Source organism: Phodopus roborovskii, unplaced genomic scaffold (genome assembly GCF_943737965.1).
Source record: "Phodopus roborovskii unplaced genomic scaffold, PHOROB, whole genome shotgun sequence".
Taxonomy (NCBI): Eukaryota; Metazoa; Chordata; class Mammalia; order Rodentia; family Cricetidae; genus Phodopus; species Phodopus roborovskii.
The window spans coordinates 139074-157304 of NW_026126112.1; the positions used below are offsets into that span (position 1 = coordinate 139074).

Consider the following 18231-nt stretch of genomic DNA (forward strand, 5'->3'; position numbering starts at 1 on the left):
CATTTCTGGGCTGAGAAGTTGCTCTCTAAGGGTATGATGTCAAAGAGTAGGTGACAGAAGTCCAGAGTGGCTGTAGCAGGAAGAGAGGCCAGCAAAAAGCCACACCTGCTTCTCTGTGGCTTGCTATTGGAACTTCATGTTTTCACACACCTACCTTGGCAGTTTCCCAGGGTAACTCTTGCTCACTCCCTTCAGAGTCACTTTTGGAACAAGGACTTGGTCATTCTCAACTTCTTTGTGACCTGTTTGCCTTGGGCATTTGACCCAGGGCTGTGTTGGAGACCCCAATTGCTTTATGACAATGGTGATTTCTGGTCTGCCCAGCTGGGGCTAGAAGAGAACTATACAAGCCAGGTGGTTGGTGGACAACTGAAGGGGACGCTCCAAGCTGTAGTTACACACTATCACTGGGAAGTGTTCAGTATACTGATAAAAGCAGGAGTGCCAATCAATATCCAAGTTGTTTTTAAAAGTCCTTCTGAGCCCACAAAGCTCTCCTACACGTGGGATTTGCCCAAGTTGTGAGTAAGAAATGGGGCTCCCTGGTATGGTAAATCCAACACATACGAAGCATTTTTTTCCCCCTGACTTTATCATGGCATAGATAACTCCAGGAGCCATATTGGGTAGAAGTTTGGGATGAGGGACATTCACCAGGGATTTGAGGATGGATGTGTGCTAGGTCAGGTACATTACAGAAACTAGATAAAGGCATTAGCTATTGGGATGGGGTGGAAACCATAATGGTTAGACAACTAGTGTGCAGACAGTCTGAATCTGAACTGCCTTAATAGAGCAGAAGAGAATGACATTGACCTCTGGGAGGTTAACAGGATGAGGGCAAAGCAGCCCCACTGGTGTTTGCTGGTTGGGTGGTGCTGAGACTGATGAGGTGGTGGTTGCCAAGTAAGGTCTCTGTGGCAAGAAACTGGGGTCTTCTGCATACAGTGCCTCAGTTTCTCAGTGTCAAGGTCTCAAGCTTTGCAGATAAACTTTGGGCTTGCTGTCCTGGACGATCACCTACCTATCTGACAGCTTTGGATGTGAGGTGTGGAGGGGTGGGTAGAGTGGGAGCAGAGCTTGCTTGAACATGGGATGGGGGTATTGGGCCATGCCCCAGGACTTGAGCCATCACTGGCACAAAAGGAGTTAATGCCAGGGACCGCGCCCCCCGTGTCCGGGCACGCGCAGCGCGCCCCCTCGGTGCGCGGGCACAGCAGCCAGGCTGCCGGAGAGCTGATCTCGGGGATTCGGGTGCGGAGCCCTTGGCCTGGAGGCGATATGGGTGGTCCGTGGCCGGGTTCAGTCGTTTGCAGCCGCCTGGGGAACAGGTGAGGCCGCCTGCTCCGGTCTCTCATCCTCTAGCTGCCCATACCTTTCCCCAATCCTGTCCCCTCCCAATCCCGGATCCCTCCACCTCCCCAGCCAGTGGCTCCCATCCTTCTCAATCCCCCGTGTTCTCCATAGGTACCCCTGACCTCCCAACCCTCTCCCTGGCTTTGCTTTTCTCCTCTATCTCCTCCCTAAATCCTGCATCCCTATCATCCTCCCGCCCATGGTCCCTCTATTTCTATGGTTCAGCTTGCATGCTTACCAAAATACCCCTAACCAGAGCCCCTAGCCCCATTCCAGTATTGCACATTGCTAATACCCTCTCCCCTGCAGTGCACCCCCATCCCCCTTCCATCATAGCATCTTATAGCCAGGTTCCCTCCCCCACTCTCTGCAGCCCCCCCACCCAATGGAGGCCTTTATTCTATCCTCCCCATTCTAGGGCAATTTCATCCTCCAATACCATTCCAACCCTACATAGCCCCCAATTCTGCAGTTCTCAACACTGGTCCATTCCAACACAATGCCCCTTACCCAATACCGCTCCAGCCCCCAAAGTCCCTTTAGATGCCATTCTCATCCCAGCATCGCTGCCTCCCCTTGTCTTTTCCCAAATTGCAAGTTGGACCAGAATGGAGATCTTGGCCTTGGGAACTCACAGTGGGTCCTAGGGTACAGAGGGCATTTGGGGGTCGGTTGGTTTGTCTAGGTGTTCACCAGAGGGAGGGGCTGCAGCGAACTGATTCAACAGGGGAATTTGGCATTTGGCGCCGAAGGGTTACTGGAAAGGAAGGCCTTGAGAAAGGGTTAATGGAATTTATGAGGTGGGGGCAGCATCGAGGGGGTTAATGGGGGGGTGCTGGCAGGGAAGCCGTGTGAATGAGCGGTCTGTGCCCCAGAGTTGCCATGGAGACGGTGAATGGGGGGATTGTGTGAACTCAGCTGCGGACTACCCCCCCCCATATACACACCCACCCACTCCCTCCTGCCCCACCTCCCTCTACCCCTTCCTTCCCCTTCCCCTCCTCCTCTCCACCCGGGTGCATTCTGGGCAGTGTCTGGGATCTCCCCACCCCATACTTTGCTCCCCATTTCCTTTGAGCCCCCCATCCCTTTAGTCACTTTACCCGCCTGCCTGCTTTCCTGCCTCTCTCTCTGTCTCTCTCTCTCTGTCTCTCTCTCTCTCTCTCTCTCTCACACACACACACACACACACACACACACACACACACTCATTCCCCTCCCTTGGTGGCCGATTGCTGGTTGTTCCCAATCTCCCTCCCCCACCTCTTCAGCCACTTCTTAAAGGAACATGCCTGAAATCTCGCAAGGCGGGAGAAAAGGGGGAAAACTAAATGTGCCTCTGTGTGTGTGTGTGTACATGAATGCATGTGTGCATGCTCATTGTGTGCATGTGTGCATGCTGGACACACATGTCTGTGCGCCTCTGTATATGTGTTGACTGTAACTGTGTCAGAAGGCCTGTGTGTCTGAGTGTGTTGCTATTTCTGTCTCTGTCTCCACCTATGTGTCACCATTATGCCGCTTGTGTCTGGCTATTTACCTATGCGGGTATGTGTGATTTTGTTTCAGTAGGTCTCTGTGTGTTTCTGAATGTATCACTGTGCGGCTCTGGCCGTGTGAGGGCTGTGTGAGGCAGTCTGTTTTGGAATGTGGGACTAAATGAGGGGATCTCTGTGGGTTTGGAATGTATGTCTCTACCAGTGAATATTGCAGTGTCTGTGATCCTGGCTTGGTCTCTCACTGCCTCTTTGAGTCTTTGTGAGTTTATTTCATGAGTTCCAAGTGTATGCCCCTACACCCTGTTGTTTATTTTACACTGGACTGGCATCCACAATTCCTAGCGTGCTCAGCAGACCAAATTTTGCCTTTGGTTCTGGCATTTGGTGTGAATGAAGAGCTAGGCAGCTGCAATGACAAAGGTTTAAGAATTTGGCAGCAGTGAAAGCTGGGGAGAAATGTCAAGGAGGGGCATGGAAAGGTCTTTGGATTTAGGTGAATGGTTGATGTGCTCCCTGGCCTGACTGAGGGTAAAGGGCATCTCTGTGGGACCCTCTGCCTGTCTGCTGCTTTTCTTTTCTTATACCTTTGAGTCCCAGAATGAAGTTGGCAGCCATACTGGAAGCTCTACCTTCCAGCTTTCCCTATCACTACATGCTGACTCCAGAAGACCCTGGTGAACTCCACTGATGATAGAGTTGGAGTTGGGGTCCATGAATTTGCAATGGCAACAACTGTCACTCAGTTCATCCCCTTAGATTTTTTTCCAACCATGGTCAGGCACATAAAATAGTTCTGAAAAGCAATAGATCACCTGTGAGTCCCTGGAATCCTGGGCATGTGAAACCTCTGATTGTGGGAAAATAGGCCAAACCCACCAGGGTCCCAAAGACTGACTCTCCAGCCCTTCAAGACCATCTTGGATGACACATGCTTCCCTCTTTCCACAGGCCTGTCTGGCCCTAAGGGAGCCCTCTTTCGAAGTGGTGGTGCTTGGACGACCCGCTCTCTGCATTGCCGGGCACCTGTAGGTGTCCCTCGAGAGCTCAGTTTTGAGGTTCAAGTCAGTGTGGCCATGAAGGGGCTGCCTATTGGGCTGATGCTGTGACCCCGGAGTCTGCCTCTCCTGCCAGTACCCCTGCCCGGAACATGTGGCTGCAGCTTGGCCTGCCCTCGCTGTCCCCGAGCCCCAGGCCCACAGTTGGCCGGAGTCTGTGCCTCATACTGTGGTTCCTCAGTTTGGTGCTGAGGGCCAGCACCCAGGCCCCAGCACCCACAGTCAATACTCACTTTGGGAAGCTAAGGGGTGCCAGAGTACCATTGCCCAGTGAGATCCTGGGTCCTGTGGACCAGTACCTGGGGGTACCCTACGCAGCTCCCCCAGTCGGCGAGAAACGTTTCCTGCCCCCTGAACCACCCCCATCCTGGTCGGGCATCCGGAACGCCACACACTTTCCCCCAGTGTGCCCCCAGAACATCCACACAGCTGTGCCCGAAGTTATGCTGCCAGTCTGGTTCACTGCCAACTTGGATATCGTCGCTACTTACATCCAGGAGCCCAATGAAGACTGCCTCTACTTGAATGTCTATGTGCCCACGGAAGATGGTGAGTGCTGCGGCCAGGCACTGTGCCCTCCTTGCCTCCCGCCTGCCCTGTTGTGTTTGTGGCTTGCATGTGGTTGTGTGCCCTGCAGCATGCGTCTGTCTGTCTGTGAAAATGCTTCTAACCATCACTCCGCTTGGCCTTTCCCCTCCCTGTTCTTCCCTCTCCCAGCATTGTCCGAGCTCCCATGTGTGAGTGACACTGATGCCAGAAGGGGGCTGGCCAGGCCTGAGAGCTTTGACAGGTCTAGGTCCAGTACTGGATGGGGTACCCTGGGGGAGTATGGGTGACTGCTGGCAGCTGCCCGCGGGAGGATGCTGGCTCCACCAGGCCCCCCTGTTGCCATTCCACCTGCTTCAAAAGGTGGTAGGTGTGTGTGGCTGAGGGAGCTCGGTGTGTGTGGGGGGTGGGGGGCAAGCCTGGTTGGCGATGCTTAGGTGCCTCCTCTTCCACTAGCTGATGCCTCCTCCCGCGGGGGTCACATTAAGGTAAGTGACAGAAACAAGGAGATGGTGGGACAGGCTCTCTGCCATGTGCCGCTGCAGAGCAGCTCAGCTCTTGGGGCCTGGGTGGGGGGGATGCATGCCCCTGGGCAGAGGCCTCCTGTTATTTTTTAGTTTTTTATTCATTTTACAGTAAAGCGGATTTCCAAGGAATGCGCCCGAAAGCCCAACAAGAAAATTTGTAGGAAAGGAGGTAGGTAGCGAGCCGGCGGGGAGGGAGAGAGAGAGAGAGGGAGGGCTGCCTGCCCACCTGCCCCTGCCCCTTGAGGACCCAGCCTTCCTTCAAGTAGGCCAGGTTGACAGGGCTATGAGCAGACCTAGGGTCTCAGGCTTAAGGTTCCACCTCCTCCAAGGGCCCTGGCTGCTTTGCAGAGAGGATCCAGTGGCCTAAGGCAGGTTCAGAGCAGAAGCAGAAAGTCCATTGCTTCCGATCTTCCCAGCTTCCCTAAGGAATGTACCAAAGATAGAGCCAGTGGCTCTTTTGGTAATACCTCAAAAGAAAGCAGGCAGGCAAGATGGAGCCAGAAGCTCCTCCTTCCCCTGCAGCCAGTGCAGATACAAGGAGCATCCCTCCAGTAGTCAGTCCTGGGTTGAAGGTCTGTACTCAACTCTCCCCCGCCGCAGCTTAAGAGAAACTCAGGCACACACATTGATTTGCTCTTTGGCAGCACACCCTGCCCCTGCCTCATTGCCTCTGAAAGACCCGGGCTACTCCTGTGGCAGAAATTGGAAATCTCTAGAAACTGTAGACTCTAAAGAAAGCCAATTTTAAATTCACCCTCCTGCTAAAAGAAATTTGTTTCTCCATATAGTAATGTTTCCTGTTTGGACCCCACTTTATGTTTTCTGCAAGGGTTCTCATATTTACCTCCTAAACGCCTCTCCACAACCAGGGAAGCAAGCAAGGCAGGAAGCAGTATTCCGATTTTACAGATGAGGAACGGAGCCCAGGGGAGTGACTTGCTGCACAAGGCCCTGTTGCCGGTCTAGAGCAGATCTGGGGCCAAAACCTAGAGCTCTTGATCCTTACGGAATGTTCTTTCCACTGTAGCCCCATGGAGGCAATTACCACCTGGCCAATCCCACCTCCCTGAAACGTAGGTCAGATGTGGCAGGGTTGGGCTGATCGGCTCTGGTTAACAGCCTAAGGAACAAGGACAACCACAACCCTTACAAGCCTTTGGCAAGCTTGGCCTTTGTTTTCCTTTGATGCTCTAGGGCAGGGTTTCTCCATTGTCATCAGGATTCCTGGGCTGGAACGATCCCTACTGAATGAGAATCTCTAAGGACAGGCGCAGAATCAGCACATTCAAAAGCTTGGATATGGAGGGCTTTTGATACACGCTGGAGCATGGAGTCAGACTTGCTGCTGCCCTTAAGAAGTGTTTTACCTCTCTTCACATCCAGCCCAGGCCCTCACACGCAGTAGGAAGCATGCACAGGCTCTCATGCAAATGAAGGATCTCTGTAGTACCGCCTGAGCGAGAAGAGCACTTGTCTAGGAGGCACCCCCTGACTGACTCCTGGGCTCTGCTGCCAACTCATAAGCCATTCTTTTTATTGCCTTTCGGTTTTCTTTGCTCTGCCATGTTTTGTTTTTTGGAGCGGGGGTCTTGCTCTGCAGCTTGGGCTGGGCATGAATTCTTTATATAGCCCAGGCTCAGAACCTCCATTTCCACACAGAAAGGCAGAAAGGCCATGCTGGCTATAACCTTCCATTAACCTATACCTGTATTCAGGGAAAGGGTTACAAAGCTGCTCTCATGAGTTACCACTTAGTGGGGTGCAGTGGGGGCGAGGAAGAGAATGCATTACTATTAGCCACTGCTTAGGAAGAAAGATCTTTCAGGGCTCCAGAAAGAGCATAGGGCAGGCCAAGCTCATGCTGAGATTTTGGCCAGATTGCTGACTGGAAGCCACCATGCAGTGTGAATATTTTGCCAATTGTAATTGTGAACGATAGGCAAGGTGCTGTTGGGATGTGAACAGAGTCTAATCATTGTTCTGAAAGAGCTCCTAGGCTGGTATTAAAACACTGTTGGATTCCATAAGCCCATCGGCCCTTCTGGGAAGTGGGCTTTAGATACAATAGGGGAGGACATTTGTTTACCTGTTCAAAGTAGTTCCCTATCCTTGGCACATGGTGTGTGTGTGTGTGTGTGTGTGTGTGTGTGTGTGTGTGTGTGTACATGGCACCATTTCTGTGGGTGGTGCCTGGTAAAGCCTATTGCAGCAAGAATTGAATTGTTCATCAATGACATACTAAAGGAGGATGTACAGGGAAGTCTGGGACAAGGCTGGGGTGATGTAGCAAGCCAAGTACCCTCAGAGCTTCAGAGAAGAAGACATCAGAAGTGAAGGGGGTCCTGGGAAGGATTTGTTCCAGCTCTACCTCCATGGAGCTGAAAGGAATTTATGTTTAGGAATGAATGAGTGATTCTGTTTGGTGACTGATCCACTGGGTGGCCATGTCTCACTGAGATTCTGAGGGCAAGACTGGCAGGTGTTGAGCTAATGTGTTAAGACACTAGGTGCCACTGGAAGTGCAGGAAGCCAGAGGCTGTTTCTACAAGAGCTGGGCTTTTGCCCAAGTTAAAAAGCCATCTTGTGTTATGAGGGTAGTTCCTGTTTTGATCCATAACTAAAAGGCTATTCAGTCACCGGAGTGCAGTCCAACAGAGAAAGAGGGCCATTTGCTTGCTCCAAGTTCAAGGTATCTGTGATCCTGGAAGGGAGAGGGTAAGGTGTGGGGCACCAGCAGAATGACTTCCATTCTGACATTGACCAGCAACCAGGGAATAGATCGTGTCTTTTCACAGCCTTTCCAAGATACCCTTCTAGTCTCCTCAGAGCAGGGAGGAGGAGTGCCAGCCTACCCCTAAGTCCTGAATCCCTTCCTTCCTCCTCTACTCCCTTTCCTCCCTCCTCCCTTCACGCTGCACCTCTTCTCTTGTGTGTTTCTTCCTTCCTTCCCTTTCCCTCACCCCTGAAAGGTGGCATGATGCAGTGGAAAGACCATGAGGGCTTTGGAGTCAAGCAGACCTGGGTTTCATTCATACTTCTAGCGCTTCCTAGCTGTGTGATCTTGAGCAAGTCACTTTACCTCTCTGAACCTCAGTTTCCCCATCAGTGAATGAGGAATAAAGACGGTGCCTACCTCCTTGGGATATAAGGATCAACCAGTACAGCAGAAGTAGAATGTCTGGCATGTGTTAGATGTTCAGTACTCAGTATATGGTAGAAACCATTTCTCTCTCTCTCTTTCTCTCCCTCCCTCCCTCCATTCCTTTCTCCTTCCCTCCTTCCCTCCCCCTCTGGCTCTCTCCTAGAGCAACATTTGCTGCTGCTCTTAAAACTGGTTTGCCATTAACAAGAGCAGGGGGGTCCAGTGAACAAGGCCAGAGGCAAAATTTCATTTCCCATCTTCTCCTGTGGGAATCAGGGTCAGCTGAGGCCCGGCTCGAATCTGCCCACTGGGACTTGGGAGCTCAGACCTGGGATCCCTGGTAATCACCTCTGCCCTAAGTGTATCACATAGACATCCGCAGATGCTGGCAATGTCACTCCTCACCTTCAGTACCTATCCCTGCCCTCCAGCTCAGCCTGCCTGTGTCTACACATGCAGCCCTTCCATCCCCATCCAGAATGAAGTTTCCACAAGTGGGCCTCTGGCTCTGTGCCCCAGCCCACCTGCTGCTACCTCCTTCCTAACTGAATGAACTTGATTGGGGACAGGGAGGCGGGGCAGGGAGGTGCAGGGAGGTCAGCACAGCAGAGGCCTGCAACACCATCATCCTGATGAAGGTCTGGGCCTCAGCCCACCCATTCCCTCAGTTCTTGCCATCCCTCCTGCCTGTCCTGGGCCCAGGCCCAGAGCTGGCTTGCTGGGCCACACTGCAGTCATGCTGTTTTTGAATTCTCTCTCTGTTTTGTTCTCTGTTCTGTGCTGTTGTGTCTCCCCGTGTCTGGTCCCCAGGATCCGGCGCTAAGAAACAGGGCGAGGACTTAGCGGATAATGACGGGGATGAAGATGAAGGTATTTGGGGGCTGCAGGGCGCGGCGGCTGGTGCATGGCACAGAGCCCCTCCCCTTCTCAATGGGGAGAAGCCCCGTCTGTCTGTCTGTCCGTCCGTTGGTGTGTTTCTGTTCCTGTACAAGGCCGCTGGGCTGTTCCTCCGTCTTTGGTCTCATTGGCCACTGGGACTTCTGGGGTAATGGACACGGCTGGCAGGAGCAGGGGAATGGCCATAAGTAGAGCCGTAGGGAGGGTGTCTTCCTGGCCCTGGCCCCTGACCCTCTCCCATCTTCTATGACTCATGGGCACCTGCCCATATGTGGCCACAGAAATGCTGAAGAGCAAGCAGGGCCAGGGAAGGGGGAAACAAGCGCAAAGAAACTGGATGGTGAGTGGGTGCCTGGGATTCACTAAGGAGACCTCTGCTCTCATGAGGCGCCTAGCTCTTGGGAGAGTGGCCCTGCTAGGTCACACCAACAGGGAAATTCAAGGCTAGCTCTTCCCCAGCTTTCTCCCCCAAAAGAAAGATGGCCACAGGGCCAGAGGTTGTAGTAGGTTGGGGACAGAACCAGAAAAACTGTGGCCTAACAAACCAGGCTGAGGCCCAGACACCACAGCCATCAGTAGGTGAAGTAAGATTCTCTGGTGGTGATGGGATGAGCTTTCCTCCTTGGGGTAACGAGATTGTTTGTGCTGCAGCAGAGAGCATTCCCTACTCCACCCATGCTCTGGGCCCGCCCCTTTGGAGGCCCTGGAGGGGCCAGGCAGTTCAGGGGATCCACTGGTGACCGGCAGGGCTGTGCCGGTGTGCCAGCTCACAGACTGACGGGTGACAGGCAAGTCAAGGTCGGGCCTGGAGCCTTCCCTTGATTGCTCCAGCCCAATACCGTGCTGACTGGGCTCCGGAGCACCCCTTGATGAGCCCTTGGGCACTGGTCTGGGTGGAGACTTCTCCTACATCATAACTCTGGCTGAGGAGGCCTTCTCATGCCGAGTTCTGCTCCACCCCAGTGTTTCCAGCTAAGTTTGCCCAGGAAGAATGGGATTATGGGCATGTGGTTAAGAAACCATGTCTAAAAGGTTCCCCCACCCCATCTCTACCATTCACTACTCCCCTTTTCCCCACCTTCCTGTTCTCTCCCTGTACCACCCTTCTTGTCTCTGTCTGCACTGGGGGGATCCAGCTGCTGCCAATGGCCGTTTTTCCATGTAACTGGTCTAGTCCTGGGGGTTTCAGGGCTCCCCAGCTCCTGCTTTCTAAAGCCATGCCAGGTCCCAGGACTCCTGGGTGTGCAGGGCAGGAACTCACCTGATGCTGCTAAGGGACCACCAAGCCCTTGTTACTCCTTGCTATCCTAGAAGCCAGCCGTGGCCACCCAGGCCCAGACGAACTATACCCACATGGTCTTCTTCAATTGGGAGGTGCTTTAAAAAAATTATACAAGTTCAGCTCTCTCTAGGCAATATTTGAACTCTGGGCCTAGTAGCCCTACGAGTCCTGCCCTCAGGGATGGCGGTGGTGTCCTGGCACCTGGAATAGCTTTGCTGTCCGCACCCCCACCCCAGGGCTGGCGGGGGTAGGGGAGCAAGGGCATTGTACCTAGCCTGTGTGTCACCCATTCTTCTTACAGACATTCGGGACAGTGGTGCTAAGCCTGTCATGGTCTACATCCACGGAGGTTCTTACATGGAAGGGACAGGCAACATGATTGATGGCAGCGTTCTTGCAAGTTATGGCAACGTCATCGTCATCACCCTCAACTATCGGGTCGGGGTGCTAGGTATGGTTCTCCGCCAGGTGGCTAGAAGGAAGGCTGCTTTTGAAGGGAAGGGGAATGAATCCTGGGGAAGTCAACTCAGGTACTCTTAGTTCTCTACCTGGTGTTAATGACCAGATTAACACCATGATGTTATTCTGCCACCCTTACCCAAATACCAGGGGTTCTTCTCATCCCCAGGCTCTTTTCCTGAATATTTAGGTGCCAGTGGAAATTCAACTCAAATTTTATACTTTTTTAAAGGAGGGGTTAGACAGGGTAGTCTAGGCTGGTCTTGAACTCAGGGTCTTCAAGCTTCCCAAGTGCTGAGATTATGGCCATGGGCCACCATGTATGACTGAATCTTCACACCAAGTCTCAAGCTAGACCTCTGTTACCAGACCTCTGATTGGCTGCGTTCTGTAGGCCCTGTTAATTTTCTATAGTCTTATTCTCTTCATTTCTACCCACCCAGCCCCACAGTCCTAAGTACCTATACATACACAGTTATTCCTTCTAATCCACCCTGCAACCACACACCCTTATACACTCACACATCACGTCCATCCACCCACTCCCACGCATACAAATACTTCTCACTCTCTGAGGCACATGCGCACACAGCTCCAGTCCACTCCTACACTCACCCTCACAGAGCGAGACACATACAGTCTCACTCACACACATCTCCACATTCCCACACACTATATGCTCCATATCCACACTCTATACAGACTTCTCTCACCTTCCATATATCACTGTGCTCCACATCTTTTATCCATAGCTACACCACACATACAACACACTCCCAGAGTCACAATTCCTGCTGCCCCTATATTGACACCTTGTACAAATAAATACCTAGACTCTGCATCCACACCCAAATTCCACATACCTTATATATACATAAATATGCCTTCCACTACCCCTACACATCCACACACACACATCTGTACCCTCCCACATGCCCTACTTATGCACTCACTTCACACATGATGTACTTCACATATGCATACATTTTCTTTCTCCTACTCTACATAATAAAAACCAATATTCTTTCTCCCTACATGCATTTAACTTCCTACATGTCCACAACACCCACCCCATAAATTTACAGCTACACACACACACACACACACACACACACTGCTTCCACACTGGTGACCACTCCATTCACTGATCATGTAACCCCTCATACATGCACACCAAATAGACCCCCTCCACATACCTAGATGGATATACATGTACGCAGTCTTCCCACATATACTCTGCTAGCACATACCCAATACAGACACATGTGCCCCTCCCCTTACCTCTCAAATATACATACATCCTTGTACGTAGAGCTGCATCTGCACGCATACCCACACCCACACACCTCTGCCTACCCTAGCCACATTCATGCTCCCTCATGTATACACAGGTACACATTCATCCCTTCACTCTTACCCATTATGTGTATGCACACACATGCACTTCTCAAAACTGCCCCCATGTACCACCCTGTCTCCTGCCTAACACATACTCTGGCTGTTTTGGTGATTTAGGTTGTTCCTCTATCTTATACCTTCTTTGGTGGCTGCTAGTACCCCTCTGTGGCCAAGGTCTTGAGATAAACAAGTACCCCAGAGAAGGTGACAGAGCATATAGGACCTTGCTTCCTTTTAGATGCTCACCCAGGTTCCACATTCTGGTAGTGGCATGAAGAAGCCATCTTCTTCCATGGGGGATTGTGTCCTCAGGGTTTGGGGGGGGGGTTCTGTGGGCCCAGTTGTTAAATCAGCAGTTTGTCTGCTTGCTGGGCAGGAGTTTCTTTGAATTTGCTCTTGGCTATGTTGCTTTGCAAGTTCCAGTCCAAGCAGCCCTGGTACTGCATTTTGCTTCTGGGCAGGATTATATGCACAGAATGGCAGTCTCCTCTTGACTTACCCACAATTCTATGTTGGATATACACCTGTTTGGGGGGGTCAATCTGGAGAAGCGAGGTTAGGTGTGGTGGTGCATGCTTCTCATTCCAGCACTTAGAAGGCAGAGGTAAGTGGGTCTCTATGAGTTCAAAGTCAGCTAGGTCTACATACCGAGTTCTAGTGTAGCCAGGCCTACATAGTAAGACTCTGTCTCAAAAACAAAACAAAAAGAAAAAATACTTCTAGAAAAACGATGTACCTGAAAAAATGTTTTAGACTGTGTCTCCTCCAATGGCTCCCTGGGACCCTAGTTATGCAACCTGTAGGGCACCTCTCTGGTGTCTTCATTGATCTGATGGGCTTTGGCTTTCATGATTTTTTCCTGTCCCTCTTCGTCCAATACTGCCTCAGTCACCATGACAAGGCTCTTATGTCCTGTTTAGAAAGGTGATCTAAGTGTCAAAGTACCACAGAGGTGACCACAAACTCACATACCAGGGCCACACGGTTCTGAACGAGCAACAAAGGAACAAATGTAATCACACACAGATCAACATACACACATACACAGTGACTGATGACCCAAAGCAATTTGCTTATTTCTTTTGGCTAACTAAAAGAAAACACTTGCTTCAGCTGTGCGCTTTTAAGCATTATAAATACAAGACTCCACTTTACCAGCTGTATGGGAATGTGCAGAGAACACTAAGAATATGAGTGCATAATATATTATCAGAACAGCAAGGAATGGAAGAAAAGAAAGACTGGGGGGAATGAAAGTGAGGTGAAAGTAAGGAAAAGAATAAAATGACTGCTGAGTGAAAAGAGGTTGGGAATAGCAATGGGACACGAGGCACAGAGGAAACACTAGATTTCAGTAGCATTCAAGGTCTCCATGGGCTGTGGCTGGGGCTGTGGGCTGTAGGAAAGGCACCTGATTGGGAGCATTCTGTATGGTGTCCTGGATTGGTTTTGTTTCGGAGACAGGGTTTCTCTGTGTTCCATGGCTGCCCTAGAACTCTATTTGTTGACCAGGCTGGCCTCAAACTCACAGAGATCTGCCTGCCTCTGCCTCCCAAGTGCTGGGATTAAAGGCATGCACCACCACCAGGCCTGATGTCCTGGTTTTAATAATTACCGCTCATCAGCCACTCTAACTTTTCAGCTTCTCCATGAGAAATTCTTAATCTTTTGAGGAGGCCTTGCATGCTTCTGAGATTATGACAGCTAGGGACTCTTCATCAAAACAACACACACACACACACACACACACACACACACACACACACACACACACACTTTTTGTTTTTAAAGTCTAAGTCTTGCCAGGGGTTGGTGGTTCATACCTTTAAAAAGCAGGCAGATCTCTGTGAGTTCAAGGCCAGCCTGGTCTACAGAGAGAGTTCTAGGGCCTCCAGGGCTACACAGAGAAACGCTGTCTCAAAAAACAAAACAAACAAAAAAACAAAAAACAAAAAAACCCAACTAACCAATCAAACAAACAGAAGACTAAGCCTCACCCTGTAGCCCAGGCAGCCTTAAACTTGAGACCCTCTTGTCTATGCATCCCAGCACTGGGATTAAAGGCATATGCTACCACACTCATCACACAAATAGTTAAAAAAGAGAACTTCACAACTAGCTCCCCCTGCAGCTCAACCATGAAACTCAGGCTGACAGCAGACCTTACAACCTCCCCTCATTTGGATCATCAGAAAAGCTCATCTTTAAGCAATTAATGATACAAAGAACATCAGTCTACACTTAGGAAGAATTATAAACTGAGATTTGGTCAGGAATTCCTGACCAGTCCTTACATACTCTTCAGTGACTATTCTAGAACACAACTATAATCAATAAGCCGCTGATTGCCTTCTGGGTACATACAAGATGTTTTTGTCTCTTGGCACTAGATGTAGAACATGAGTTTGTTCCTGATGCTTGGGGAGTTTGATGTGTAGCTGTGGGTCTGTTGTTTTGTTTTCCAAAGACATTAAAAAAAAAGCAAAACAGGTGACCAGCTTTGGATTCTACAGTTGTATACATTCACTTGCCTTCCCTCCCACCAGCATCACCTGAGCACTGAATACAACCAGTCGGTGTAAGAAGCTTCTCTAAGAGTCTTGAGAATGTGGCAAGTTAATTCACAAAGATCTCCCCCAACCTCTGACCCACCAAGGCAGAGGGGGAGCTATTTTTTTTTGAGACACTCCCACTGGGCTTGGGGCCAACAAAACAAAAGGAATCCAGCAGGATATAGGATGCGGATATACCTAGAAGTAGTGGCTATACTGAGAACATAATGGCTTGCCAAGTTTTATTCTGGGTTCCAGAATTAACTTAATTCCACATCATTGCTCAGGTATCTTCCAGGCAAGCGGAAAACATGGGGAGTGACAATCCTGGACTGACACATATACCTAGTTTTGACGCAATCTGCCAGATTCCTCCATCTTCTGTTGACAAGCAGCTTATATATACTCCAGTATAAACTTGGGTTCAAGAAGGCTGACTCAGATTTATTTTGACAACTTGTGGAGTCTTTATTCTCACATAGTTTCTGTAAAGGGCCACTATTCTAGGGAGCTATCAATGAGTGGATTTTCTCCTAGGCTGCAAGGCTTTGTGCACTCCTGATCAGTCAGTCATGCTTAACCCATCACCTTCTGAGCCAATTGGCTATAGTACTTGGAGAAGAACTGTCTGTGTAGTCTGGATTAATGGCATGGCCCCAGCCACATACTTCACAGTTCCTTATCCGGAAGCTCATGAGACCTGAGAGAGCAGAGCTATGGCCAAACCCTCTACTCAGGCTTTTCAGGCAGATCTGCACGTCTCTTTCTCCACCTGTCTGTCTCTCTGTCTCCCTTCCTCTCCTTCCCTCTCCCTTCCCGCTTTCTCCCTTGCTGTGTACTCCAGAGTGGCCTTGAACTCAATCCTTGTGGCCTTGAACTCAAAATTCTCATGCCTCTGCCTTCTGAGTGCCATGGAAGTGTGCGCCAACCATGTACAACTAGGACAGGCAACTTTAACTTATCTCACCAAATGATGCCTTGAGAAAGATTGAAGCCAAATAGGTTATTGTCCAGAGGAGAGAAAGGGAAAAGAGAGTATAGGGGAAGGAGAGAAAAAAGGCAGACACATGGTAAATTTTGCTAGAAGATCTCATGGCTTGGGCAGCTGAGTTGGGTGTTGGCTGGCATAGGGATCTTTGTTGTTTTGGTTTTGGTTTTGACACCACCCTCAGCCGAGCATAGGTTTTAAGATTCTCAGGAGTCACTTGCATTTCTGAATAGGACCTCCCCCTACATAGACACTGTCCCCTCTGCCCCCATCTGAAGAAGTAGAGTTCTTCCAGTCATTGTTGCTCAAGCTTACTCTAATCCCCTGTCCTTTCCTCATTTGGAACCTGAGGTTATGGAAAATATGTGCCAAGGTTCTGGGGGGAATAAATAACTACTTATATACTTAATTTTACCAAAGGAAATTAATAACACCCTCAAAGATGGTGAGGTGAACTCTTTTGCAGAAGCTAGGTACAGACAGACCTGAGAAAGATAAGTGATGTGGTTTCTGTCTGCTTGGCTCTATTTGAACTAAGCTTCTGCCTGCAGACTGTCAGGACTTCCAGCCAGCTCTCTGTGAGTGAGCTGTGTGCTCCTCCAACATGTCCCTGAACCAAGCTGATTCCAGGTGCTGCAAACAGGCTTTTAACTGTGGAGTCAAAGAATACTGATCCAAGTTTGGGTTTGCAGTGTGTAGGAGCACAGCAATTACACCCACCTGGAAAGGATCTTTCCAGAAGCCTAGATCAGGAGAAGATAGATGGAGCCTTCCAAGGAACCCAGGGATCAAGGAGGAGACAGAGGAAAGGAGGCAGCAGGATCCTTCTAAAATGGAAGAGGGATGATATAGGACATCTCTGTGGGATAGCCAGCAGGTGGGCGGGAAGGTAGTCTCCATGGTAACAAGTCTCCACAGCAGCAAATCCCAGCAGGTGGGTGGGAAGGTAGTCTCCATGGTGACATGTAGTCTCCTCAGCAGCAAATCCCAGTGGGTGGGCGGGAAGACCTGTTTCTGTGGTAACGCAGTGCACTGACTTCCTCGTTTCTCCACCAGATGAAAAAGATGATCTGACCCAGTGGCTTCTCAACTTTAGCAAGCATCAGCATCACCTGGAGAGCTTGTTAACAACACATATTGCTGGGATGCATCCCCTAGAGTTTTTGATTGCTTAGGTGTTGGAGGAAGGGAAATGAGGACCTGCCCCGAGAGTGATGAGAAGGGGGCCATACCAAAGCCCTGGAAAGAATTGGAGATGGACAGATTTGCACAGGAAGGGCAAGGCGAGATTAGGGATTGTTGCCTGTGGGCTCTCCAGAGAGAGAACAAAAGGGAAAATGTAACTGTAGATCTGCCATGTGCTTGGCTTATGCTCATTTTATCCTCGTTACAACCCTTTGAGGTATTTTTATCCCCATTTTACAGAAGAGGAAACTACAGCCCCAGAGATTTTAAATAACTTGCTGAAGGCCACATGTCTAAGATGCTGGATTTAACCAAGGGCTGTTTGGCTCCAGGGTTCTTGCTTTCTCCACTGCATCTTGTCTGATGTTAGAGTCACATCCCCAGATACTACATCAGGGCAGAGAATGCTGAGTTCTGGCCATTTGCAAGCCCTGCAGTTTAACTCTTATGCCTAGAGGAAATAATCACTTCAAATGCTCTGCCCCTCCTTCCAAATTGGATCATGGGTGGGAAGCAGGGGGTTCACCCTGCCTATATTGGTGATGCTGGGCCTCGCAAAGAGAAGCAGTGGTTTTTGTTAGCATTAGTGAGATGGGAAGTGCTACATGGCTGCATGCTTATCCTCCATGTGACACCTTCCCAAATTCATTTGTGCCATCATATCCCAAATCCTGCATCCCTTCACCTTCATTATCCTCATGCCTTTTGTTAAATCTAGGTTTCCTGAGCACTGGAGATCAGGCTGCCAAGGGCAACTATGGGCTCCTTGACCAGATCCAAGCCCTCCGCTGGGTGAGTGAGAATATTGCCTTCTTTGGAGGAGACCCTCGTCGAATCACTGTCTTTGGCTCGGGCATTGGTGCATCCTGTGTCAGCCTCCTCACGCTGTCTCATCATTCTGAGGGTGAGTAGCTCTTGAGATCCAATATAGAACAGTTTATGCTGGTACACTTTTAGCTCCAGGTATCTCAGGCTCTGGAATGCCTGGCTCCACATCCCAGACGTGCCCAGGGGGATCAACAAGCCCTCTCCTACCAGTTCCTTGGGGGAGACAGGGTGGGAAGGAAATCTTTCTGTGCAGGAAGAACTACTTCTCCTCATGTGAAAGAAATCCCCATTCACACCCTGAGAACGATGCTCGTCTCACATGGGAGTCTTATTTGGAGAATGGGAATAGACTGCCTCTCTCTGATGGGACAATAGTTCCTTGTAGGCAAGGACAGCTTTCAGTACAAAGGGCATGTTACTTCAGAGTCAAAATCTAAGGTGAATATTGGTTTCTAGGTATAAGAAACACTCATTGTCTACCTTTCTTGAAAGAAAAACATCTGTACAAGAGGAGAAA

General features: G+C 50.1%; 1 protein-coding gene across 3 annotated transcripts; it reads left to right on the forward strand.

Moving 5' to 3' along the window:
• The first annotated feature begins 630 nt into the window (after positions 1-630).
• Nlgn3 (neuroligin 3) lies at positions 631-17859 on the forward strand. 3 transcript variants are annotated; one of them, XM_051179496.1, is made up of 6 exons: positions 631-1331; positions 3804-4459; positions 5093-5152; positions 8936-8995; positions 10606-10755; positions 17605-17859. In XM_051179496.1, exons 2-6 carry the CDS (start codon positions 4003-4005, stop codon positions 17796-17798), a joined length of 921 nt encoding a protein of 306 aa, XP_051035453.1. In that variant the 5' UTR covers positions 631-1331; positions 3804-4002; the 3' UTR covers positions 17799-17859. The 3 variants fall into 3 exon arrangements, with proteins under 3 accessions (XP_051035453.1, XP_051035455.1, XP_051035454.1); XM_051179497.1 differs by lacking the exon at positions 5093-5152 and having other exon boundaries at positions 635-1331; positions 17605-17848; XM_051179498.1 differs by lacking the exons at positions 5093-5152; positions 8936-8995 and having other exon boundaries at positions 633-1331; positions 17605-17853.
• The last annotated feature ends 372 nt before the right edge of the window (positions 17860-18231 follow it).